A 27,737-nucleotide genomic window follows, 5' to 3' on the forward strand; every position below is an offset into this window, starting at 1 on the left:
ATTTGTTTGGATTCCATTGATTGAAGCTCCAAATGACAAGAAGCCCTGGGAAGTCGTAGAAGCCTCGCACTTGTTGAAGTTTTTGAGAATGAAGATTAGTGAAGTTACTTCGAAGGCTTTCATCAATTGATGTTCCTCATCATGTCGATTCTAATGACGGCACGAGGATCCTCACAGTTTGGGAGATACACCTCTTAGAAGATTGGAGCCCCATTCTTGGTCAAGAAGCCCCAAAGCATGCCACAAGCAAATTATATTTATTAAAAATAATTTGGGTCAAAGATTAAGATGAATTTAATAAAATGGGAAAATATCCAAAATTGGCCTTTAAGTTGGCCTAAATCGTCAAAGGAATTTTGGCTCCAAAAACTATTTTTGAAATTCAGATTTTAAAAATTCCTATTGTAGATCGGCTTCCCTCCAAAATCGATCAAGTCGGCTTGCACCCTCAAAAAGCCTCCACGACTAGTATAAAAAGGCACCCATCTAACCTCCAAACATATCAAGTGTATGCACGTCTTTGGCAAGTGGCATCTGCAGTGTGGAGCAGTCATGCCTATCTGAAATAGGTCGAAGATCTGTAATAAAATTGGGTTTGTTTTGTTTCTTTTTGTTGCGGGTTTCACGCTGGGTTATATCACAAGGATTTCATTTGTAGCAGATCTTTTTAGAGATATATTCTGTGAAAAATACGAGAGTCACTGAGGCCCTAACAGAGGCCTAGGCTCGGACCTTTCTTATGGCAACATTTAGAGGATGACTCTGCCCCTTATTAAGAGAACTTCATAGCCCTTTTTTGTAGAAGACTCAGGCCAGATCTAGATCAATGGCAGAGGATTTTTAGGCCTCTTCTGGTACAGTCCTCTGCGGCCTCTGTAATCTTATTCACTGGTGCTACAGATCTTCTCTATGATACATATATCGGACCCTTTGAAGTCAATTCATAGTTCTGGTCTGAGTTGTTTCAGGCATAATTTTCAGGTTCTGGGCTTCTTTTGAGGCACATTCTTGATCATCTCTTGCAGTGATTCATGACAGGAAAACGTTCACTTAATCTGCAACAAATCTGAGAAACTTTATTTGAGCCTGAATGGCCTCCTATGTAGTATCCTGAGGCAAACTCGTGTCATTATTTCAGTGGCCGGAATCGAACCATCTTAGGGCTTCATCTGAGTCCCTGTGATCAACAGAAGGTTTTATTTTGAGGTGGTTTCTTGTGGACTTACTGAGGATATTTCTATGGTTAATTTCTGAGGCATATCAGGCCTCCTAAGCCTCAAACTTTGGCCCCTCTATCTGAGGCCTATTCATAAAGCCTAAGTCTAATTCTTGGTCTCCTTTCTGAAGAATATTGGCTTTGGCTGAATGTTTGAAACAAGATTGGTGTATTGTCATTGAGGAGAAAATGTGTTGCAAAAAGTCACATGTCCTTTAGTTTATGGTTGATGTGACCCATAAGCAGAGACAGTTACATTGTTACTATGAGGATGACAGTGGCTCAAGTTATTATTTTCCTGAGGACCTAAACAGGGGTAAAAGTTTGGCTAAGTTATTAAGGTCTCAAGGCTCCTTCAGAACTCATGTAGAAGACTGTCAAAGCTCCTTTCTTGACAAATCATTGTAACAATCTGAAGTGATTTGACAGACCTAAGATAGAGCATCACTGCATCATTTCAAGGTTTCCAAAGGTTTGACATAGAGATTACTGAAGCAGCATTTATGGTGAGCATACCTCGCTGAAGGCTACATATATTCTGATCAGTGCTTCGGTGGGGATCTGCTCCTTTGCAAATCATTGTGAAAAGTTAAAACGTCTTCAAAGCAAAGTCAAGTCATGGAGCATCACAAATGAAGCTTGGTTTGCAAACAGAGTATGATTTGTAAACACTATGCTCAGATTTGAGAAATGATACAAGTTCTGCTAGGGTTAAGTTTTGGGCTCCAGTAGCTTTACATTTGTCAGTTAACGACCTTATTGATCACTCTTCAAGAAGCATCACTTACAGTAATAGAAGGTATGTATGTGAGAATCTGAGGCACAATATTGACAAGAGATAAGGGCAGTGTATCACTAAAGAATTCTTGTGATTGCTCAAGGTATGATTCACTTCAGTAGTTGAAGTGCCCTAGGGTGTAGTCTTCACATCAGTATGAAGTATCTTTCCAAAGGAGAAGTAGCGACGATCAATGACATCTGTATAAGTGTATTCAGGGACAGTTTTTGAGGGCAGTCTACTTAAGCGTTGTAGGCCTAGTTATGAAGGTGTTGCAGAGAATTGTTGATAGTTGAAAGTATAGTACTGGCTACTATGTGGTGTAAGAGTTGGATTCTAGGCTACCAGAGTTACAATACTCCTAACTTGGTTGTTAGCTCATTATATGACTGACATCCTGTAGCTACTACTTGACAGAACATATGTTCTAAGGTTTGAGTCAGAGTAAGCACCCATCAGGATCTGATGTATAAAAGGACAGAGTGCTGGTGTTTAGAGCAGAGCTTGCTGATGATTCAGATGACAGGATATGACTAAGAGCTGCTAAGTATAGTGGGTGATCTGTTTAAGCAGTGCTAGGGTTTCACAAAAGAATAATTGTATCGCATAGATTAGATTTGCTATGAACAATTGGGAAGAAGCAGATGTAGTGGCATTGCAGCATTGATAGTGCCATGATTGTGAAAATGATATGATAAGAGCAAGGCAGTACAGAAGTATTATTGACAGTAGCTTATTTTGATATTGGGCACAGGCGGATCCAGTCTGAAAATTGTGAAACGTGGTCCACCGTGGTGAGCTGTAAGGTTGGATCCTTCAGGGAAAGTGGCAGTGTGCTAACTAGGGTGGCAAGGTGGTGCAAGGCAGGAGAGTGGAGTCTCCTTCAGGTCAGAGCCTAAGAACACTTCAGGGTGGCAACATGGTGCTAGGGCAGGTTGGAGCCTGCGCAGGCCATTAGAGCGTCCTTTCAATGGGAGCTGATAAAGCCAGGGCGTTGGAGCATCCTTCTAGTTGGACTTGGTAAACAAGGTGTTGGAGCATCCTTCAAGTCGAAGACTATAAACCAAGGCATTGGAGCATCCTTATAGTTGGAGCTGGTAAATAGGATGTTGGAACATCCTTCACGTTGGAGCCCATAAACCAAGGCGTTGGAATGTCCTCCCAGTTGAAACTAGTAAACAGGGTGTTGGAGCATCCCTTCAATTGAAGCTAATAAATTTGGAAGTTGGAGCTTCCTAATTGATGCAAAATCATTAAAGACCTATATTAAGAAGCCTTAAGTGGTTTTTCTCCCGAAAGTTTTTCCACCTAAATATCTTTTGTCTACTGTCTCTGATATTGTGCATTGTTGAATGATGTTGATTTATGTTGATTTATGTTTTAATATGATGCTAATGTTAATTAATGCTCTATGAAGTTAAAAATTTACTAATTGAAAAGAAACATTATTTCACCCCCCTCTCAGTATTTCCAATATGCAATCCATCTTTTAATCAAAATCAATAGAGAGGCTCTAAATGGCCTCCGAAATCCTAATAAAATCATGCTATAACAAAAAGGTACATAACATCAAAATCATTGCCAATATTGGAATCCTCCTCATCAAGATCACCCTCTAAGCATTACAGTAATATAGGAAAACCTTAACATCTTAATCTGTGATTTTGCTTTAGTAAAGTGTAATTTTTTACTAGTCATGACAGAGGAGTTCAATAGTCAATGCCACCAACATCGACATACATAGAGGGCTTGGTGATCTTGATTAAGTGTTAGTTCCATACCTTCATAAATCATGGAATCCAGTAGAAATGTTGCACTCTTGCCAAATCTTGAAATCCTAAAAACTATTAAGTACACTGAATTTTAAATGGAATCTAAAATTCTACTTTCTCCATGTGAAATCGAATGAGGTTGAAACCACTCTCAAACATCCTAAAACAATGAATGGTTATGTTAAAATTTAAGTGAATGGATGAAATTTAAGCAAAATTTAATATTACCATTAACTACTAGCCTCTAGGGTATGTATCTCATGAGATGAATCATGGGAAATCAAAACAATAGATTTCCCCTTGTTCGCTTGATGGAAATACTCAAAGTATACTCATAGCTCAATCCCCTAACTTACTCTCAAAAAATTAGGGTTAAAAGAAAGGCAGTTCAACTGAAATTATTGTGATAATTTCAAAACGACAAATTATCGCGATAATTATTGCCAAGCTTAGTTTTGGCAATATTATCACGATAATTTCGATATTATCATGATAAGTGCAACATTAATTTTATCCCTTCTTTGCCTACATCCTTCTTTTCACAATATATGTATTGAGCTCCACAAAATTTACTAGTTTAAGCTTGGGATAACCATCATCATCATGATCAAACAATCTACAACACTAACATAGTAATGTCTCCGTAGAATGGACTTCCATGATACACAAATAACATTGAACCAATGACCTTTGTCATACTCCTGACAACCTATTTGTTTGAATTATTGCCTACTAAGTTGTTATTTCCCTTGCAGTGATTTCCATTACTGCTTTTTCCTTTGACCCTTTTTGACAAACATAAATTTTATGTTTCCTGTTTTGAGAAATTGTATCTACAGTCGTGCAATGGTGTTTTTTCAGATTAGTATGTATGTGACATGCGAAATTTGACAACTACCTTCCCTAAGCCCAAGGATGATGTTGGTCTCTGACGATTAAGGTACACAAGGCATTAAAAGGAGGGAAATGGAATGTAATGGTGATTTCTTAGAATAGTTTGAGTGTGTACGAGAGAGGCACATATGAGGTATCACAACTAGTCATCCCAAGCCCAGTGATGATGACCTAAACCCCACTACACTAGTTGCATGTAGTTGAGTTATGAGTATGATTTTTGACAATGTGCCCAATGGGTTGACATTTATAATACTTATAATATCTAGTACATGAACATGTGCCAATAATTTGATAGATTTTGCTCAATCAATTTGCAGATTTTATTCAATTAATGCCCTGTTTAAATTTTTGCAATTATGATCATCAAGAGGACAATTTCGTATGCCTCTTTATAACTTGGTGGTGACCATTTATTTTTTCTGCCCTTTTGTAAAATCTTATGTGTAAATATCATTACATTAGACGTAATATAAGAGGCATTTCGTTAGCCCCAAGGGTTAGCTCAAGTGGTTTGACCTGCCGTGTTGAAGCTATGTTGGCCAAGAACGATACAAAGTTGAATCTTTGTAGGTCCCTTGGGGTTAGCCATGTATGTCGTCCACCAGTGTCATTTACCCTGGGTAACACTCATAGAATGTGAAAGTGCTTGAAGGGTTTACCCGCAAAAATGTTTCTTGAATAAAAAAGAAGAAGCATTTTATAGAAAATAATCATTTAGGCCATTTATATAATGATGCCTTTATAGTCGGATCTAATTGTCTATAAAATTGTCTGTAAATTAACCATATTTACTTTCTACATGATCAGCAAACAAAAGAACAAGAATCCTTTTATTCCAAGGAAAATCTTAAAATAACAACCAGAAATCCTGTCCAAGAGTTGAAAAGAAATCACGATTAACATAATCATGCATTTTCAGGGGAATCCTAACATCAAAAACTTGTGACCTGGACAAGGGGTTTAAAACAAATACATGCATAGTTCCCTCCTCTATTGTTATGTTAAGAAAATATGAGCTTTCAACGAATAGTGGAGGAAGCAGATTGCAAAGCAACAACAGAAACAAAGACTCTTCAAGCTCAAAATTGTTCCATAGACATTTGTAAAGAATACAAAACTTGATGGTAATTGGCAAGTATGTCACTATTTACTAGTTATAACTGATTTACCTTTATGTCACTGAGTTTCAAAGTATGTCCTGCAAGTGTTACTTCTCCAGACTTCTCAAAGGCTAGAATGCTAGCCTGTCCCATAGACTTCACTTCCTTGGCAACAATGCCCATTGCCTTGCCTAATCTCTTACCTAACACACTGCAATATCCAACAATATAAAACAGAGAACATTTTGCAAAAACCTTCAAAAGTACAGATAATATAAAGTTCAAATCACAAATGGAAAACAACATACCTAAAATCTGGTTCAGCTCGCAAGGATGCGTATTTCAAAGGGTCATTACAGGGAACCAATGATCTGACATTTAATTCCTCCCTCACATACTGAGAAGTTCAAAATATAGATAATAAGATCCCATCATACTGATATTCAATTAGAATAAAATAAAATAGAACTTGCTCATAAGTTCCACTATAAAAATAATAGATCCTGCTGTCACTACAATCTCCCAGTATTCCATCTAGATTCTAAACATAAACATGCGTTGTTGAATATAACAGAGCCTATAGACTGAACAGTTCATAAACATTAAACAGTGCCTTTTCAAGATAATGCAATATGTATTTCTAATCATTAAGTATAGAAACAATTGGAATGGGTAGATTTCTCTTAAAAAAGACTAACAATCATATTTTAAGTAACCTCTTATCTTGCCAATTGCATTTTCTTCATGTTTAGAATACCGTACATATATTCCTGCATTGGCATTACAGTGCATTTTCTTCATGTTTAGAATACCGTACATATATTCCTGCATTGGCATTACAGTGTTATATGTTTATGCTTTAAACCTTAGAACTTATATTTGATCTGCCTTCATTTTGCTTATATAGGAGTTTCCCTGGCACTCCCACTTTGTATTGACTCGGCATGAACTTATGAGAATGGATCTCAAGAAAAGCATTATGAGAAAACTCTTGATGAAGAAGTGTTTAAGCTCAACATTGACTCTAATGTCCATCTATAAAAGCCAGTGTTCCACAGGGACGCCTCCCCCAATGTCGGGTGCGCGCACCCCTCGCATCCCACACACCCGGGACAAGGGGACATCTGGGGAAATGTTTCCCCACGTCCCCCTTTTGGGGAGACGTTGGGAGATGCGGGGGGTGGGGACGTTTCCTCTGTGTGGGGGACATGACTCCCCAAAAGGGGGACGCTTGGACATCCCCCCTCAAAATGGTCTATGTGTCCCCCCTTAAATTTGCTTGAAAACAATGATTTATGACAGGGAAAACCTAGTATTTGACCATATTTCCCTACTAATGCTATGCAATTCATGGTAATTCTTAAATTCTCCTTTATCTTTCATTTTCATCCTTTTACTTAAATTTTTAACATTACATGAAATGACTCAGGATGTTTGAGAGTGGTTCCAACTTCCAACCTCACTGGATTTCATATGGAGAGTAGAATTTTAGATCTCATTCAAAATCCAACAGACTTAACAATTTTTCAGGAATTCGGGATTTGATGGATTGCAATGTTTCCATTGTATTTTGTCATCTACAAGGGTATGGAATTAGTCTTTAATCAAGAGCACCAAGCCCTCTGTGTACTTTAGAGTGACTTTTAGACTCACCCCGACGTCCCCCCTAAATTTCAATAAAATTTGAGGGTACTCCCGAGTCCCACACGTCCCCCTTGTGCATCTCCCCGTCCCGGAGTCTTGGTGGAACATTGATAAAAGCAGCTTCTGAAAAGAGGGGGAGTAAATCCAAGGTTGAAGCCTTCGGAGATTACTAGAAGAACCATTTGTCATGGGGTTATAGTAAAGAGGCTTCTCTAGGAATAAGTCATAATTTGTAAACTGTTTCTGCGTATCCAGATCTGGATTCACTTCGGATGTTTAAGTGACACTCCCTCCAAGGAAGGAAGGGATTCTCCACCAACCCCAGCTTGTCCCTATAGAACACAAATTTCCCCTTCACCAGGGGGTTGGTGAAAATGTCTACCCATTGCTCATATGTGGACATGTACTACAACCTCACAGCGCCACTATGGGCCCTGTCTCTAATGAAGTGGTCGGATATCTATGTGTTTGGACTTGCCATGAAACAATGGATTTTCCGAGAATTTAATGCAACTTTAAGTATCATATGGAATCATTCTGACGCATGGTTACCATGCTTACCCCCACAATATGCATGTAAAATGCATAAACACATCAATCCCAGGTATTTAACTCTCTAAGGAGTCAAATCTACAACCTCTAATGGTTAAGGCCCTCATTTAATCTCGTGCAGAATGATTCCTAGACTTAACAAAATCTAAACATTAACCCACCTTTTCCTTTCTATCAGAAATTAATCACCCCACTTAAACCCTCATTAACCTTTATTTCTGACTATTCATTCAAATCCTTCTTATCGGAACTTTTAAAACCCTTCATAACCTTTAAAAACCTTCGCTAACCCTTTAGCTACACATATATGTATTTCAACGCATAAACCCTTCCATCCTTCGATAAAGTTGGATTTATACATAAAAACCCCATATATCCACGCTTAACCCTTTATAACCATTTACAAAGGAATTAGTCGCAAAACATACCTTTTTGCTTTTGTACAGCCTATGCACATTTTCCGAGGATTCCCCTTTATCGTTGATTGCAATCGGGTATTGGCTCCTCCGCGGTTTTCGTTAACAATGGCTCTATTGCATCTGATATGCGATAATGCACTACCGGATCTCAATTATTATTAACTGCACCTCAATACTTTATCGGGTCCGCCTTATCGCATTTCCTCCAAACTCCACTTTACAAAGGAAATACATGAAACACTGCTCCCAAAGCTTAAGACTAGAACTCAAATAAAATTGAGTCCGCCTCTATAAGCTTTCGGGTCCGCGCCTTTCAACCATTGTCGAAGCGCTCCTCCTTCCTTTCGCCAATCTCCGATTAAATCAATCATCGTCGTCCATTTCCTTACCCGATCCAGCGGTTTACATTGGTTTTGGGTTGACAACACGCATGGGATTTAACCACCCGATAGGCGGTTTTCCCTTCCTCCCTTGTGCTACGTGTCCTCCACTGAATGGGATCGAATGCTCGACCCTCAATACCACTTACCGTTTCTTCGCCGCCCGAAATACCACTTGTGAAACCACACTTTCGCTGTGTTAACTCCTGCACTCCTTCACATGCGATGACCGTCGATTTACTCCATCGGTCGATTCCGATGGATCCTTTAGGTTCCTCTGTTGTTTAATCTGGACCGTTGATCACTGAGATCCAACGGTTACTCTGTGCCAACGCATCACTTCTACGATTTTGGGGTTTTCTTCAGGGTTTCGGGTTTTCACTCTTCTGCTCCCTCATAGCTTAACTCCGCGAATTCTCCCTTCGCTTCCTCTCTAGAGCTTCCTCTAATTCTTCAGCTGGATTCCAAGATCCTTAATGACTCCTCTGAATCATTCTCTCCTCTCTGCGCATTCTATAGAACTCTGTCTGCAACCCTGTTACAGAACCTGTGGATTATTAACTTACATGTAATACAATCACTCGATATTCATTCCACACATCTATACAGTGCAATAAAGCTCTGTATAAATAAACATAAACAATTGATTACATATGAAAGACTCTCTGTCTCTCACAGGCCTGTTATTCAATATCAGTGGCCTCTCCCTTGCACTCTGCCCGTAGGCTTACATTTATACCAGGAAGGTTCGTTGACTAACCCTGGTTCGACTCCTAAATCTATTAAACTGACTCCTCAATCCTCTATCCTCTACGTCCACTTCTAATTTCCATTTAATTCCTAAGAGCTCTCTTTAGTTCCTCGAATCATGGGACTGCTTAAAGAGTCCGAATTGACTTTAGACTCTTTTGTCATTATTTCCCACTCATGTTCTCATTTATTTGAGAGCATTTCTAAACATCTCACATTATCTAATTAAATCACTTAAAAGCCTAAATATTACATTAACTTGAGACTTAGGAAACTAACTTCCTAAAAATACATGACCCCCTATGTCTACTTAATTACAATGATTTTCTCTTGCGTTGAATGCTCCTACATCACATTCTGAGCTACATTTCGAGACCAAATAAGCCTATGAGCATTTCGCGAAGCCATATGGCCTCACAACTCGCTACAATTGCAACCATGTACTCAGCCGCTATTGAGCTAAGTGCATTGAATTTTGCTTCCAATTGAACCATGAGATCATACCTGAACCCAAGCTAAAATAGCAACCCAAAGTACTCTTCCTATCCATTGCACTCCTAGCCCAATCTAAATTTATGTAGCCCTGCAATTGCACTCCACCAATTATGACATACCTAAGTCCATACCATATTGTACCTCTCAAGTACCTAAGCACATGTCTCACTACCACCCAATGTATCCTCCTAGGCCCCACAATAAACTAGCTTAGGGTGTTCACCGCAAAAGAAATATTCAGCATGGTGTTGACTCGATACATCAAGGATCCTTTCAATTGCTTGCAGAATGTGGGATCCAGCAACTCAAGCATAGAAGCATCCAGCTTCCTCAAGCTAGTGACTATGGATGTTGAGATAGGCTTGCAATCCTCCATCTTGAATCTCTTCAAAATATTAACTGCACACTTGCCCTGCCCAAGAAATATATTTCCTAACCACTGCCACAGCTCCAATCCAAAAAAGTACCCCATCATCTCAATGCCCTGCATTTAGAACTTCGAAGCAAGGTCCTCCTTGCACATCTCTATGAGCATCTCAAATCCCATCAGAAAAAATCATCCACATAGAGCATCATCGCCAACAAGTGCATAGTACAAATTGTAATCTACCTCAGTCTTAACGAAGCCCAACCCTAGCATATACCCATTAATCCTTGACTACCATGCTCTAGGTACCTGCTTAAGTCCGTACTATGCCATTTTCAACCTACATACATGGGACTCCCTCCCATGCAACTCAAATCCCTGAGGCTACTAAATATACACCTCCTCCTTAATGACCCATTGAGAAAGGTTGTCTTCACATCCATCTAATGTATCATCCACTCCATCACTGAAACAATGGAAATAACAGCCTTGATAGATGCATCTCTGGTGACAACAACAAATGTCTCCTGATAGTCTACCCCCTCCTTCTGGGAGAACTCTCTTGACACAAAACTCACCTTAAACTTACTGACACTACCATCAGCAACATGTTCAATCTTATATATCCATCAAGAGGCACAATCCCCCATACATCATTCTTCATAATGCAACTGTACTCCTCCACCATAGCATTGTTGGTCTGTTGCCTTCTAAAAAATGGATGGCTCGTGTTAGAAAAAGTGTACCAAGGACAACTGTTCCTAAGGCTTGGTGTCTAGCCTAGGAAAAAGTGTCCTAACATGACCCCCGTGATTTAAATTTATGAGAAATAAAGTTAGTGACCTTATAATACAAAGTCATAAGATGATTTTTTAAGTTATTTAATGAAAAGGGGGCTTAGGGGATGTTGACCACATGTGTGTCAACTACCCCAAGAAGCAGAATACATGTCATCATCATCATGCAGCTTCCAATTTATCATTGTAATTCCAAATTCTACAGCCCTATGGGCCTTCATTGTATAAATGATTCTAGTATGACTATGAAGCCATGTAGAACATCTAGGTAAGCCTTTGATTCTTAGCAAAGAGTTTCACTCTAGGGAGTTTTTACCCTTCGCCAATTATTCGCGTCTCCAAACCCAAATAATTGGCAGAGTTTTTCTCCCACACAACCCCCAAACCTGAGTGGGGTTTGATGCTCTCATTTTCTATATAAGGAAGTTATTTTTCTCTTCATTGTATGATGTACTCATCAAAAAATCTTGAGCAAGCTCTGTTGGATGTAATCTTTTTCTAGAATGTAGAAATTGCAAGAAATTTGCTATTGCTAATGAAATCAAACTGAAATCAAGAGAAAAATATGTCTTCTACTATTATGCAGATAGAAACACATGCAATAAATCACAAGGAACACAATGATTTTACAGGGGAACCCAACTCGGAAGAACCCCTCCATTGCTTTGCATTAATTCAGATGAGAAAAGAAACAATTACAATCTCTTGCTTCAACTTTGAAGCACACCCCGCACTGCAAAATTGTTCTCCTTCTTCCTGACCTGCTTTGGCCAATTCCAGCCTCAGCTAACCTCCTATTTTCTTGCAAAATCCTGGAGGAATTAAGCTCCTAAATAATAGGGAAATTCCTTATTTCCTAGCACAAATCCAAGGGGAATTGATCACATGCTCAATGCAAAAGCACTGTACACTCAACATCACTGGGTCTATTTTTAGTTGATTAACTAGTTAACTGAGAGATCAATGAGTTAACAACAGTCATAACTACTCAATTGACCTTCAACTGACTCAACTAATGACTAGAGCTCAGTTAACTGAGTTCAACTAACAATAACTCAACTAGATTGCTAGATCTTAGCAATCAACTCATGCACAACTCTACTTCTAGCCTACAAACTCGAATTTATTGACTTAACTAGTAGATAATGCCATGTCACTCTAGCTAACTGTAATCCAAGTCATCCTATTGATGTGGAAAATCAAATTTTCTCCATTTGACTAAGGCACTAGTCAAATGAAGCCTTTTCTTGCTACATTTCCAACATAATAAATCAGAAGTCTTTTGGGGTTTACTCATGATGGTGTTCCTCTTCTACTTCTTGGTAATATTTTTCTGAATCATATTCCTAATGCTCTACTGAAGTAAAATTCTTTAAGTTACTATTTCATTACCCACTTGTTGGATTAACTATTTGCACAGGTATCTTGCATTAGTTACTATGTTTAGAGTAGCACATTAAATTTGATGAATCTAGTAGGTATCTCTAGATTTTGAGGGTTTATTGTGTGATCTAGCCTCTATTGATCTAATAACTTAATCTTAAGTGTATAGAGACCTCATTAATATTCAGATCCTGAGTGTGAGGGGAAGTCTTCGGTTGGACCAGCCAACTCCCAAGACAAGGAGCTCGAGAGCCCATTGTGTTAAACTTTCAGGGTTTCTCTAACAATTATTTATGGCAACAACATTAAACCTGTGGGTTGGGCATTAAACTTGATGTGATTTCACAAAACTTGAAACCGGGTTTGGCCTACACCAATTTTCTACATGGTATCCAAGCTAAGTGGACAAATCTACAGAGAAAATTGACCAAACAGTGAGCATAACAATAAGTATAAGCAAGGTTTTGTGGTTTGAGAGGACACAGTGTTTACCTTTGGACAGATCTGAGATTCTGTGTTGGGTTGTTGAGGTCAATGCTTATAGGTTTGAGGGCTAAGAACAAGTTGAATGGGACTACTAATTTTAGCCTATGGAAGGAGAGGTTTGTATTGGTGCTTTAGGAGTTTGAGTTGTAGGAGATTAATGAGAAGGAAGTAGTACCTCCCACTAATCCAATAATGTTGGCGGATTTTAATAGGAGGAATGTTAAGGCCAAGTGACTTATTCTAGATGTTATCAAATACCACCTTATTCTCAATGTTTCATGGAAGTCTTATGCCTTTGAGATGTGGGATTCCTTAACCAAGCTTTACCTAACCACTAATAAGAACAGGAAATTGGTGTTGTGGGAAAAACTAAGGCAAACCAAGAAGACCAAAACGGACACAGTTTTCTCATACCTAACCAAGATCACTCAAGTGAGAGATGAGTTGGCAGTCGTGGGAGAAGTCATCTCCGATGAGCAACTAGTTAAATCAACCTTGAGTGGCTTTTCCAAGAAATGGGATGTTTTTATTAATGGGATAGTATTCTGTGACAAGCTTCCAATCAACCTTGAGTGGCTTTTCCAAAAAATGGGATGTTTTTATTAATGGGATAGTATCTCGTGAGAAGCTTCCAAATTGGGAAAGAATGTGGGACGATTTCCATCAAGAGGAGATAAGGTGAAATGCCAAGAGTGGAGAGCAATATGGTGGGGAAGATGAGGAGAATGTTGCTCTTGTGGCTAAGGGCAATAAGAAGTCCAAGAAGGGTTCACAAAGCAGAAGGGTAAACAAAAGGAGGAGTAGGACATGAGCAAAGTGAAATGTTTTGCTTGTCAAAAGATGGGACACTATGTTGTTATGTGTCCTAATAAGAAGAAGGTGGTTGTTGTGGCTTTAGTTGAAGTGGATTAGTTTTCCACTAAGTTTGACAAGGAGTTCTCCTTAGTGGTTAGTCTTGCCACTAGTGTCACATCCTCTAGCATATGGTACATTGACAGTGGAGTAGCACTTTACAAGTCTTACTAAGAGAGATGTATATCTGGAGGTGGTGCTTTGTGATGACTCCATAATTAGGGCAATTGGTATTGGGACCATAACTTCTCAGAGGGAGTCATAGCCTCCCATGAAAGTGACAAAGGGTCTTATATGTTTCGGGGCTAAAACAGAACTTGATATCAGTCTCACTATTAAGGAAAAGGGATATGAGGTGGCATTCCATGGTGGCCAGGTTCTCAAGTATCCCAACGGATCCAATATCACTTCGACCAAAGTGATCAGAGTCCATCATGGGAATTTATACAAATTCATGCTTCAGCCTACTAGAGCACTAATTCCTACTACTAGTAGTAATGATCTATTTGAGTTATCGCACAAGAGGATGGCCCACTTCCACCATGGGGCTCTGAGAGTATTGAGAGAGATTGTTACAGGGTTACCAGATCTCAATACTGAGCACTAGGATGTGTGCAGGGGGTGTGATTTGGGAACGTATACTAAGATTTATTTTCCAAAAAGTGATAGTAGGGTAGCAGGGATCCTTGATTTGGTCCATTCTGATGTTTGTGGTCCTGTGCCTTTGGTATCATTGAGTGTATTTGAGTACTATGTCACTTTCATTGATGCCTTCTCCAAGAAGACCTGAATTTTCTTCATGAAGACCAAGGATGAGTTCTTCAGGAGGTTCCAAGAGTTTAAAGCTCTTGTGGAGAACCAAACAAGTAAGAAGATCAAGGTGTTGAGGTCTGATAATGGGGGCGAGTATACCTCCAATGAGATGAAGAACTTTTGTGCGAGAGCACGCATCAAGAAAGAGTTAATCATTCCTTACAACCCACAGCAAAATCGGATTGCAAAGAGGAAGAACAAGGCCATAGTAGGGGCTGCAAGAGCCAAGATTCATGATCATAGGTTTCCTTCCTTTCTTTGGGGTAAGGCGTGTAACATTGCAATGCGTTTGCAGAATAGGAGTCCACATAGAGTTTTGGGAAGCAAGACTTGTTAGGAGGGTTTTTCTGGGAAGAAGTTTGAGATTGGGCACTTTGGAATTTTTGAGTGCCTAATTTATTCCCATGTCCTCAAGGTTAGAGGACAAAGCTAGAGCCCACGGCTGAGAAGGATATTCTTGTGGGGTATAACGAGACCTCAAAGGCTTACCACATATATATTCTTGCCAAGAAGAAAGTTGTTGTGAGGTGGTATGTGAGATTCTGGGAGGAGAGAGCCTTAAGGAGGTCAGGAGAGTTAGATAAGGTAGAGCAGCAGACTCCTCATCAAGGGAGTTCACCATAATGTACCGGACCACAAGGACAAAATCACAAGGGTCTGGATGATCACAGGCTTCAAGGGTGATAGGTCCATAGGTGACAGGGTCGCACGACATAGGTTCCCAGGGTATAAGTTCACCATCAACCATAAGCGCATCATCATTAGTGATATAGACTTCAGAGGAGGATATTTGCACCCCAATACAGGACGCTACTTTGGGAAGACGAAGCCAAGATGGCTTCATGATACCTTAAAGGAAGCCCAAGAGTCAATGGGAAAACCCAAATGGTAAGTTAAGGAGAGCAGAACACCATTGTTGAGACTGAACCTTCTAGCTATAAGCAAGCAGCAGGTAACAAGCTTTGAGGGATGCCATGGTGGAAAAATATGCTTCCATCATGAAGAATAATGTTTGGGAGATAGTGTTGAGACTTGAGGAGAAAGTCAGTGGTGACTTCTAGATGGCTCTACAAGATCAAGTATGCTGCAGATGGCAGCGTTGAGAAGTACAAAGCTTAGTTTGTGGCTCGAGGTTTCTCACAAGTAGATGGAGTCGATTATGAGAAGACCTTCACTCCAATTGCTCTGTATATTTCTATTAGATCAATGCTCTCTATAGTAACAAAGATGGGTTGGAAGATCCACCAAAATGGATCAAGGTGCGAAGATCACATTTTTGAATGGCATTATTCAAGAGGGATTTTACATTGAGCAACCACAAGACTTTGAGGTGCATGGGAGAGTCCAATGTTTACAAGTTGAAGAAGGGATTATATGGCCTAAAGTAAGCTCCGAGAGCTTGGTATTCTCTGATAGGCACTTACTTGCAGTAGATGGATTTCAAGAAGAGTGATGCAGATCTGAACCTCTATTACATTGTGATTGGTGAGGATCCTCTTATTCATTATGTATTACAAGTACAGAGAGATTCGTAGAGTACTGCAAGCGACACCTTGCTTCAAAGTTTGATATGATAGACATTGGACTGATGCATTTTTTCTTGGCGCTCTCTGTCTTAAGAATCGATCGAGTTGGTCCGAGTCAAGCCCTCACCGGGTCGACTCGGCCATCAAACCCATTCCGCTAGCCGGCGCGGCAACAGTGGCCTGAAACTCAAAGAATAGCAATTTGATTTTACTTGCTTTTTGGTGAAGAGATGTGTTAAACGCTAGTGGACACGTGAATTCCACATTAGCTGACTGTTTTCATAGGTTGTTTACTTGTTCACATGGCTTCCTGTGGCATGAATCATTTAGTGCTTGAAAATAGAAAGTGATGAGTTTGGCACTGGCAATTTGATAGGATCTAATGTTGTGAACTTTTTGCCAAGAACATGAATGGAGCAAGACATTTGTTGCCTTCATTGTATAAAATTCCTCAAGGAACAATGTGAATTTCTGAGTAAACAATGATACTATCTGAGAACCATGTAATAAAGAGGGCACATGAAATTAAAATGCTAATCAGGCATGTGATCCTAGTTAGAATGTTTATAGGTGCAATTCTCTCTTGGAAGATGGCAATTTATCTTTATACATATTAGAAAGTTGATGGGAACAAACTTGAAGTTGCCCCAAGGGATCCTAAAACTAGAAAATAGCCACAAAATATTTTATGGGGTGTAGATGGGTCTGTCATGACTGCATGTAGATGTGGATGCAGAAGTTTTGGCGTTAGGGATCCTATATCTTGATCTGTGTCACATACAAATTGCATTTGTAGTTCTTCTCATGAATACATCTATTAACATCCACCTTGGTGAGATGGTCTAAGATGATTGATGAGGGTACAAGATTAAAAATGAGTTACAAACTATGAAGCATGTAGATATGCTACCAGTGTTTGATCCATATGATCTTGGCTCCTCTAGCAGTAGCCACTAGCCAGTAGTACTGGTCACAGTTTACTTTTTTTGTAGAGGCCATTTCTAGCCTCTTTGGTTATGTGTTTTTGTTTTGATCTCTATATCATCATCATGTATGTATTGGACAGTGCACTGGGTGCCATTTTGATATAATGGATATATTCATGAGCCTACTTTGATCATATGTTGTCTTCTATCTATATTCTAATGTTGTGTGTTTGGAAACATGAATGAAAATCTTTAAAATTATGTTTTCTTATTTTAAAAAAAAAATTAATGTATTTTTTACAACGACTGAGTCATTGAAATCGAGTCGGCCAAGTCAATACCGAGTCGGAGTTGGAGTCAGAGTCTACCCTCGGCGGAGTCGGAGTAGGTGTTTTAAAACATTGTTGGGGTTATATGTGTGGCAAGAGGAGGGGCATATCTTTCTGGGACAAGGCAAGTATAGAACAAAAATTTTGATGAGATTTCATATGGAGAACTATAGGCCCATGTCCATGCCTATGATTACCAACTGGAAGAAGCGTCATGCTTCTGACTTCGAGTTGGTTGATCCCACGACTTATCATCAATTGATAGGGTCATTGATGTATCTATTCAACATCAAACCAGACATCTGTTTTGCAGTCAACACTCTCAGTCATTTTATGGTGGAGACTAGGAGAGTGCATTGGGTGGTTGCAAAACATGTGCTTTAGTATCTGCAGGGAACAGTGGATTATGGTCTAGAATATGTTCAAGGGAATGGAATCAGGTTGATTGGCTATACACACTCGGATTGGGCAGGATGTGTTCATGACTAAAAAACAATTTCGAGTGTTGCTTCAAGTTGGGTTCGGTAGCAGTGTCATGGTTCAGCGGGAAAGAACGGTTAGTAGCATTGTTAGGCCCCTATACTACTAGGGTAACCCCTTATTGTTATTAGTACAACCCCCTTATTATATTGATGTACCCATGTAGTGCCCATATTGTTACTAATGTGCCCCATAGAAGCCCACTATTGTTATTATTTTACCCTTACATTATTATTGTTATGTCGGCTCTGATTATATTATGACCCCTTAAACTCCTATATATAAAAGGAGGTATTTTCATTTGTATCATCCGAGAATTGTTCATTTGTGTAATGTAAAGGAGGTTGCCCCCTCGAAGAGGCTGAATTATAACGTGTTGATCTATCTTTTCTATCTTTTTGTGAGCTGGTTTCATAACATTTGGTATCAGAGCTTTGGATTCTAGGGTTTCGCTGCTCCAAATATGTCATCGTGGCATTTTCGCTATAACTTTTTTTTTGCGGCGTTTCCAAAGCGAACAAAAAACCCATTTGAGACGAAATCGCACTGAACCTCAAGTCTGAATTTTAGAGCTTTTAGCGCTATATTTGTGGAGATATGATCTGAGGAAGTTGGTATTTTTGCAAACTCCTAAATTACATTCCAAATAGGTGACCTGGAGAAAATCGGCATAACTTTCTCTGAGCATCGGATTAAAATTTCGTAAGAAGGTACAGAAAGAGGACAGACTGTAGTTTCTCGTGTATATCTTTCAGAGCCACAGGTTACAATTGTGATAGCAAATGAACTAAAGGTCATAAGTGTGCTGAGAAGAAATTATTTTACATAGAGTATGAAGAGGAGGAAGAAAAGGATCAAGAAACATCAAAAGAAGAGGATATACGCCAGGACCCAACCCCAGAGAAAGAAAAAATGAATCAGACCATATCTTGTAAAGCATTGGCAAGAATTACCACTCCTCAAACTCTCAAGATAGAAGGACATATCAAGAAGAAAAAGGTGCAAGAAGTGAAAGATCACATCGAGAAAGAAGAAACAGATCCAACAATATCTTGTAATTCATTGGTCAGAATTACCACTCCTCAAACTATCAAGATAGAAGGACATATCAAGAAGAAAAATGTTCAAAAGTGAAAGATCACATCAAGCATCAAGAAATGAATCCGACCATATCTTGTAAAGGATTGGAAGAAATTACCACTCCTCAAACTCTAAAGATAGAAGGACATATCAAGAAGAAAAAGGTTCAAGCAATGAAAGATCACATTGAGCATCAACAAGTTCTCCAACTTTTAAACGATAATGCCACTTTGGTGCAAAATCGAATGAAACAACAGATAGATCAACATTGTAGTGAAAAATGTTTTGATGTAGGTGATTGGGTATTTTTACTGGTACATCTCAAGCAAGCTATTTATGAGAAGAAAATGTTGGCAATACTACATGCACTTAAGAAATGGCGACCTTACCAAATGGGAAGACACTTCAAGGTAAAAATGGATCATGATAGTCTTAAATACTTTTTAGAACAACTATTATCTTTAGAAGAACAGAAAAATGTGTCACAAATATGATGGGTTATGACTTTCACATCATCTATAGAAAATGGAAGCAAAATTTTGTTGCAGATGCACTCTCAAGAAAGGATGAGGATGTGAAAGCATTGTTCTGTGTTATTTCTATTATCCAACCAGATTGGATAAACGAAACAAGGGATGAATGGAAGGACGAAGAAGTATGGTCACTTATTGAAGAGGAATGAAAAATCATATTGGAACCTGGAGAAGTCACAGAAACAAGAACCCGACAGCTACGAAGTCGATCAATTTCAGAGTATCTCATCAAGTGGAAGAACTTACCCGCTGAAGATTCCACATGGGAGGACAAGAATTTTATATAAAAGCATCAAGAACTACTCAAGCGTTGAGGACAACACTTTTTGAAGGAGAGGGGCATGTTAGTACAACCCCCTTATTATATTGATGTACCCATGTAGTGCCCATATTGTTACTATTGTGCCCCATAGAAGCCCACTATTGTTATTATTTTACCCTTACATTATTATTGTTATGTCGACACTGATTATATTATGACCCCTTAGACTCCTATATTTAGAAAGGAGGTATTTTCATTTGTATCATCCAAGAATTGTTCATTTGTGTAATGTAACGAGGTTGCCCCCCTCGAAGAGGTTGAATTATAACGCATTGATCTATCTTCTCTATCTTTTTGTGAGTTGGTTTCATAACAAGCATTGAGTCAAGTAGAGTATATGGCATCTAATCAAGCCAATTTTGTAGCCATTTGCCTTCGCAAGGCATCGGTGGGCTTATTTGACCAAGAGTCGAGGCCTAAAGTGATAATCAGAGTTGCATAAAACTCAAGAGAATTCAGTTTTTCATCACAAGTAAAAACAAATAGCGATGGGGTACCACTTCATCTGTGACTGTGTTTAGAAAGGGGCAGTGCAGTTTGAGTAGAAATCCACTCATGAGCAGGAGGTCAATATTCTCATGAATTCCTTTCCAAGTGGCAAGCATATCTACTTCAGAGACAAGATGGGAGTGGTTAGAAACACTTTCCTCCATAAGAGGGAGTGTTAGAAAAAGTGTACCATGGACAAGTGTTCCTAACGCTTGGTGTCTATTCTAGGAAAAAGTGTACTAACATGACCCCATTGATTTAACTTTAATGACAAATAAAGTTAAAGTGACTAAGTGAAACATAAAATCATAAGGTAACTTTTTGAGATAAATAATGAAAAGGGGACTATTACCCACCACTCGTGGGTAGTACCCATAGGAGAAAATTTTCTCCTAGATGGTCCTCAGTCGGCAGCCAATAGCCACTTGCAACCACAAGATAGCTCGATCTGCCACTATCTCTGCCATCTGAGCTAGTAATGTGGTCCCCAACCCATCTGTTATGACCGTATGTTTCAAGGTGGACCTCCCAACCCTTAAGGTATGGCTTTTCACTGCTGTAGCCGAGTAATTTTTTTTACTTATCATGGACACTTTTAGGCATGGATTGGTGGGGGGATTCGGCGGAAAGAGTGGGCTAGGTTTCTACTCTTGTCTCCTCTGCTCGATTTGGTGGTTAGCCTTGTATCCTAATCCTGTGAGATCTCCTTCACTGGCTATTAGCTTTAGGGTTGGCACTACATGGGAAATCTTGATCTTGGTTGCATGATCCCAATTCCGATCACCATATACATTACTCCCCTCCACTCATTTTAACCCCATTTATCACTTTTCCCATCTGGGTCGACATTTGTCCACTAGGTCCACAAAGGGTTAGCTTCCCATCCCTTTGTCCACACTTTTGGTCAGCCCTGAAACAATGCCCCGGAGATTGATGCAACTAAAAGAAAATAAAAAGCATAATTTGAGCACTCTCAAAAGGAAATGTGCCATAAAATGCAAAAGATGGTCCGGACATACAAATTTAGCATGTGGGCAAAAGCCAAACACGAGCTTTAGCCCTTATCTATGGTCATCACCCTGGTTCCTATGGGCCCTAAATGAGCCCTCTCCACATTAAGGAACCCATGATTGTCCCAAACCCTAGTGGGCAATGAACTTGTTAGCGCTTGGAATTCACCTAGGCTGAGATAGACAAACTCTCAAGGCTACATCAAACCATTTCACCTCGTAGCTAGCCCTACGAGGTATGAGAAGGCTCTCTCGGGTCAGATTCGGTAGATCTTTCAATATGATAAGCTGACCAATTAGGAATAAAGATTTTAGGCTAGTAAATTGATAAGGGGGGTTGATTTAAAGATTTTTGGAGTTTTTGGTGGCAATTGGAGGGAGTGCAATTCAGTGTGCGGGGATTGGGCTCAGTTTTTGCAGGGGGATCTTTGGGGCAAGGTAGGAGTGAGTGCTGATGCCTTAATCTGAGATGGATGATCAGGAATGATAGAGGAGGAGCTAAAGAGGGCAAACAACAACTTTGAATCCTCTTTAGACAGTGGAAAACATAGATATTGAACAAAATTAAAAGCTGAGCATGGCATGCATGAATTCAAACTTTATCACTTCATCTGTTCAATTAGCAGCAAAGAAAGAGATGGAACACATAAACACGCTTACAATAACATGTAGAGAACACACCATCAACACAACAATCCACAAGAATCCACAATGATGTCTGCAAAACCCTGGCCTTCATTTTCCTTAAATTGCAGTAATAGATGTACAATATACAATAATGCTTCTCCCACAAGAGTCCAACCATGAAAATGAGCAAGAGAAGGCATAATATAGACCATCTAACTCCTTTCCCCACCTTTAGGGGTCGAGCTCAGCTTCCTAGGAGCAATTTGAACTGATTCTAAACTAAGCACTAGATAATAGGCAGTCAAACAACTTGCCTCTATTACTTAGCTAACTCATCCATGCATTAATTATTCACTTTTTACATCAAGGAAGCTTCTAGAAGGGTAAAGAGAGATAAAATCTATCAATGTGCCATGAAAATTATACATTCATCCATCATCTACAAGTAAAAATCATCAACCAAGGTGAAAACAGTGTTTTCTGGCCTGAAAAGTCAAAACTGCCAAATTCAGCTCGAGTGGTCGCGCCCCCTGCTCGAGTGGTCGCGCCCCTTTGCAGCAACTTTTGAGTGGGTTCCACTGGTCCAAATCAGCTGTAAGATGGCTCATTGGAAAGCTTGGTCTGTCTACTTTCCATCCCAAGTGGAATTTCTGGATTTGGAGTTGATTTGACCCCTCAAAAGTCAATTCTCCCAAGGTCACTTTCTGCAACTCAAAAAGTGGGCAGAAAGTCATTTTTTTGATGTATTTTGAGCTTTTGGAGGCTCAAATCTCAAAATCAGGCTTCTCCCAAGTATAGGTAATTTTAGTCTTTGCATACCCTTTCCAAAAATGTCAACTTTTTGCAATTCCGAGCAATCCTCACGAGTGGTCGCGCGGGGGGTGAGACCACTCCACAGGCAAAAACCTGTAAATTTCCAAAAAATTTCCAAAATGCTCCAAAACTCTCAAAATTTTTTGATTTTGCTGCTGGATGAAGGCTAATGAGTACCATGGTGAGTGAGGGATGCCTCAGCCAAGATACGGAGTGGGTTTGTCCTTTTCTTCTTCTTCTGGGCCTCTGACAGCTTCCTTCGGAGAATTTTCATTTTAGCCTTGCAAACATGCAATCTTGCCCAATAGTGTGTTTTCATGTTGCGTAGCAGCTCTTTGTCATGATTTGCCTTCTCCAACAATCTCTCCAAGCGAAAATTTGCTTGGATGAGCAATGACTCCCTATCAGCGGGCAATGGGTCCCCAGGCCTCCTGCGGTTCAAGCCTCTGTTACCGCGGATTCTCCATAATTCATCCAGCTCTTTCTCCGTCTCTAGCTGTTTGTTCCGCTGCTCTAAATAAGTGATAGTCCACTGAGCCATCTCAAGCTTCCGCTGCAACACAAGGTTCTCCTCCTCTCTCTGCCTAATGAGCTCATAGAAATCTGAAGAGGAAGGAGAATGCGCATCAAGATCAACGGAATCAGGATGTGCCTCGCCAACTGCCTCATCCTCAACCATGGGCTGCTTGCCCTCTCGTACTGCCTCTGCTGCTGAAGGATGCGAGGCCCCTTCCACCTGGTGTGGAGATAACACTCGCTGATCTGAAGAGGATGACGAGACCCCTTCCACCTGCTGTGGAGAAAGTACTCGTCGAGCTGCTGCAAATAAGGTCCTATGACCTCTCTGATAAGTGACCCGAGGAGAAGAAGCCATATGTCTCGGAATACTAGCCTCGGGCTGATGTGATGGCCCTCCCTCCTCGTGAACTGCCTCTGGCTCTGGCTGTGTGAAGAACTCACGGGAGATAAAATCTGCCCAAGGAATGCCCTGCTGGCTCAGCTGATGGGAAACAACCAGCTGGATGAGACCATGATGACACAAGCTCCTGAGCTGCTGAGCTGGGGTCTGCTTCTGGAAGATAGAGACCATCCTCTGAATGTCATGAAAGAGATAAGCCGGGATGTTCATCATTCTCACCCTGGTGAAGTGCATCAGCATGCGGATGTGACAAGCAAATACCCGTGAGAATCTCCCCTCGCATGTGAAATAGTGCATAATGAGTCTCATGATAGCTGCATACTCTGCTCGGAGGAATCTAATAGGAAAGTTCCCTGATAAATTATGCACATGTGTAGGCCTGACATATGGCTCAAAGTATACCAAATCCAGCCACTTGCGCTTTGGCCACACCTCACCCACATTGGGTATCCCGGTAGCCTGTGAGATGGCCTCTGGAGAAAGCACAAAATTCACCCCTGCAAGGGTGACCTGCCCGTCATGAAGGTGTAGGACAAATAGCCGGGCCAGCTCTCTATGATGCTGAATCTGTGCAAGCCTCTCGCAAAACTGATAGCATGACATGTACTGAAAGCAAGTCACTACCAATGGGCAAGCCTGCAACTCTGCCAATGATGTGGGTTCTTCCCTCTTGTGATGACCACCCTTACCTCCTTTGCGAGGCCTCCGCTGTGTCTCAATCTCAGTGGATGAAGATCGGTCATCACCTTGCTCATTAGTCTCAGTGGTTGACATGGTGTGGTTGAGCAAGGTGGAATAAATAAGTCAAGATGACTGCTGCCCTGCCTGCAAAAATGCTGAGAAGTATGCTGTTTTCAAGGGGAAAAATCATGAGGGAAATGTTAGGGGAGGGAATTTACATAAGGAAAGGGAAAATATATATAAACCACAGGGAATTTTGAAGGAAATAATCACATAATGTCAAATATGTCATTCCATCTCTCATCATTTGCAAATAAATACTTTATTAGGGAAAATTTGTATTTTGAGCACCAAGGGAAAGGACAATAAAAATCTTCATCATGGAGGAAATAATGGCATGGGCATAGGAGAATAGGGTAGCATCAATGATGTACAAGTAACAGGCTGCTCCTTCGCTTATTTTGTCTTTGAATGTCTTTCATGAGCATACTCTGTTTTTCAACATTTGATGCTAATGGAAAACAGGGGTTTTGGGTATTTGATTACAAGGGGAAGAGAAGGGTTGCTGTGATTATTTTGCAATGGAAGGGAGAGGGATTGTATCAAGGGAATTAGGGGAATGAGGGGATATAGGGAATTAGGGTTAGGGAGTAATGAAACCTATTAACAAAGTCTGCCAACCAATTTTCACAACAGCAGTCTTTCAATAGTGCTGGCAGCTTCATAATTGCATTTGTCATGAGTGAATTAGGGTTTCATTGCATGTTTTGACAATAGGGAAGGAGATTCAATTGCATAGGGAGTTTGAAGAAGGGATAGGCAATTGAATTAGGTTTTTCATGAGGGGAATAGGTAGGAAAACAAAGTCTAGGGAAAGGGAGATGATACCATGTTAATGCACAAACCCTAGCACAGCAAAACTGCTCCTTTTTGATAGCTAGCAGCTGGTACATTTGATAAACTTTGTCATGATTTTCACACAGCTTCTAACCTTTGATATTTACAGCAAGATGACATTTTTCTTTTGTTTTTTATAAGGTTATGCAAGTTATATTTTTTACTCTGTTTTTGTGTGATTATAAGCATGCCTTGTCATCATTTTCTTTTCTTTTTACTATATTTGTTTTCATTCTTTTGCTGTGCAATTTACATATATAATTTGCTGTGTGTAATAGTGTAGGGTTTGAGCATGATGCATGGTAGAAAACTAGGGTTTGAAATAGGGTTTAGGAGGGGTTAGGGTTTCATGGAATTTGGGGTAGGGTTTGAGTATTTTCTTTGCAAATGAGATTAATGAAAATGACACTCTAACACATGTGATTTTATATTGGGAAAATAAATGGAGGGAAATAAGGAAAAATTACCTTGAAAAACAAACAAACCATCAAAGCATAAGCTTGCAAAAACATCAATCACTTAACCTATTTTTCATTAATTTCTTGCATGATATTTATGACCATAACCCTCCTTATTCATCCATGACACAATCATAAATATGTGAGGGAGGCATACCTTGAAAGATCCACGAGCAAATTCGAAGAATTGGCGAAGTTTGGGTGAGTTTTGGTTAACACAGGACGAGTGGTCGCGCCCCTCCTTGGAGTGGTCGCGCACCCTTGGAGTGGTCACGCGCGACCAAAAATACACTGCGAAAATTCGATGGAGTGGTCGCGCACCTCCCAGGTGGTCGCGCACCCTGGTGGAGTGGTCGCGCACCCTCAGAAAGCCCAGAATTTGCTGCAAATTGCCAATTTGCCTTCTCACCTCTCTCTCTTGCGTTTTCTTGCCTTCAAATGCACAATGAGTCTCTTTTGAGAGGGAATTGGCCTTTATATGCTCACATTTGAAAAAATTAACTTGAAAAACCCACTTTATAATGTTTTCACTTTTGCATTCTCTTTAACACTGTTTTTGAGTTGATTTTGTCCTGAAATTAGCTTTTTGAGGCGTTTGACTCCGTTCTTTTTGCAGGTTGACCATCTGATGGACTGTGGCGAATGAACCAGGGTTGTTGCCGGCACTTTTGAAAACTTTTGAAAATTTCTTTATTTTTGCAAATTTCTCATGACCTTGGACTTAAAAACAGGGTTTTTAAATCCAAGGCATTAAATGACCTGTAGCTGATGAAAATAACAATGAAACATATGTACATACCTCCTTCTGGCTTGCTGGGCACTCACTGAACTTGAACTCATGACCTTGCAGTGATTTTGACTCAAAACCCTAGACCTAAGACCTGGGACCTCAAGACAAAAATAAAAACAAACATGACTCAATTTCATTGTGGTATGACCTGATCCAGCAAAGCCAAGAAGGGAACAAAGACCAGCCCTCCATTCAGTTTTATGGCATGCCTAGCGGGATGCAAAACTGACACTAATGAGACACCTACCTATGCATATGCAAAGAGCTATTGATCACTGATGGAGGGCTCAAGACCGACACTAACAGAACTGCCGCACCTTAAAGGGGGTATCTACTGTTATATCCTACACATCATGCTCTCATCCCCTGGAGCCCTGAGCAATTATGAAGAAAAATTGATCAAAGGCAAAATCCATATGAAGAATGGTGGAAAAACAAAGGTCAAGGCAACTCATGTACCATGATTGCTCCCTCCTACACTCATGCACCCAAGTGTGGGTTTCCCCTATTATAGCTACCCTTGTTCTATGGCATGTGGCTTAGAGCCTTCCCCTGATTCCCACTCCATTCCATCATTATATCACGTGCCACCAACCACTTGATGGATGAACCATGGACATATCACCCCCTTTAAAGGCTGAAACCACCTAATAGAGTCCTTGGTTAACCCCCTTATTGAGCTTGGAGACACCTGTACATGCCCAAGCCCACTATGGAAGGGCATGCCACCATGAAGTGTCCATTTGATTCTATGATTTGTAAGCTCTTTTACTTAATTATTCTAATGATTTGTTGTACTGAAGGGTAAGGGAATGCATTGGATCTTATGCAAGATTGCATGTGGGTCTCCATTTGGGGTTTGGTCTCCCTATACAGGGTCCAAGCCCCCCAAAGGGCTACATTGGCACTTGTAGGGTGAGCGTAGAGAGCCTTGGGCCTCCACCGTAGCAGAGAGTACTTCATGGATCCCCGACATCATTCAATGATTGCTCATGTTAAACCCCTTATTGAGCTTTGGGACACCTGTACATGCCCAAGCCCACTACAAAAGGGCATGCCACCATGAAGTGTCCATTTGATTCCATGATTTGCAAGCTCTTTTGCTTGATTACTCTAATGATTTGTTGTATTGGAGGGTAAGGGGATGCATTGGATC

At 40.2% G+C, this 27,737-nt stretch overlaps 1 protein-coding gene across 1 annotated transcript in view; it reads right to left on the reverse strand.

Moving 5' to 3' along the window:
* Positions 1–27,737, reverse strand: part of LOC149156938 (isoleucine--tRNA ligase, cytoplasmic-like) — a 322,103-nt gene that overhangs the window by 113,566 nt on the left and 180,800 nt on the right. The window contains exons 19-20 of the mRNA XM_089438854.1: positions 6,072–6,160; positions 5,833–5,974 (exon numbers count right to left, since the gene is read on the reverse strand). Coding sequence (XP_089294980.1) covers positions 5,833–5,974; positions 6,072–6,160 — 231 coding nt within the window. The remainder of the gene's footprint in view (positions 1–5,832; positions 5,975–6,071; positions 6,161–27,737) is intronic.

This window comes from Pinus tabuliformis, chromosome 9 (genome assembly GCF_031772625.1).
Source record: "Pinus tabuliformis cultivar Carrire ecotype Pingquan chromosome 9, CPIR1, whole genome shotgun sequence".
In the NCBI taxonomy this organism is placed as follows: domain Eukaryota; kingdom Viridiplantae; phylum Streptophyta; class Pinopsida; order Pinales; family Pinaceae; genus Pinus; species Pinus tabuliformis.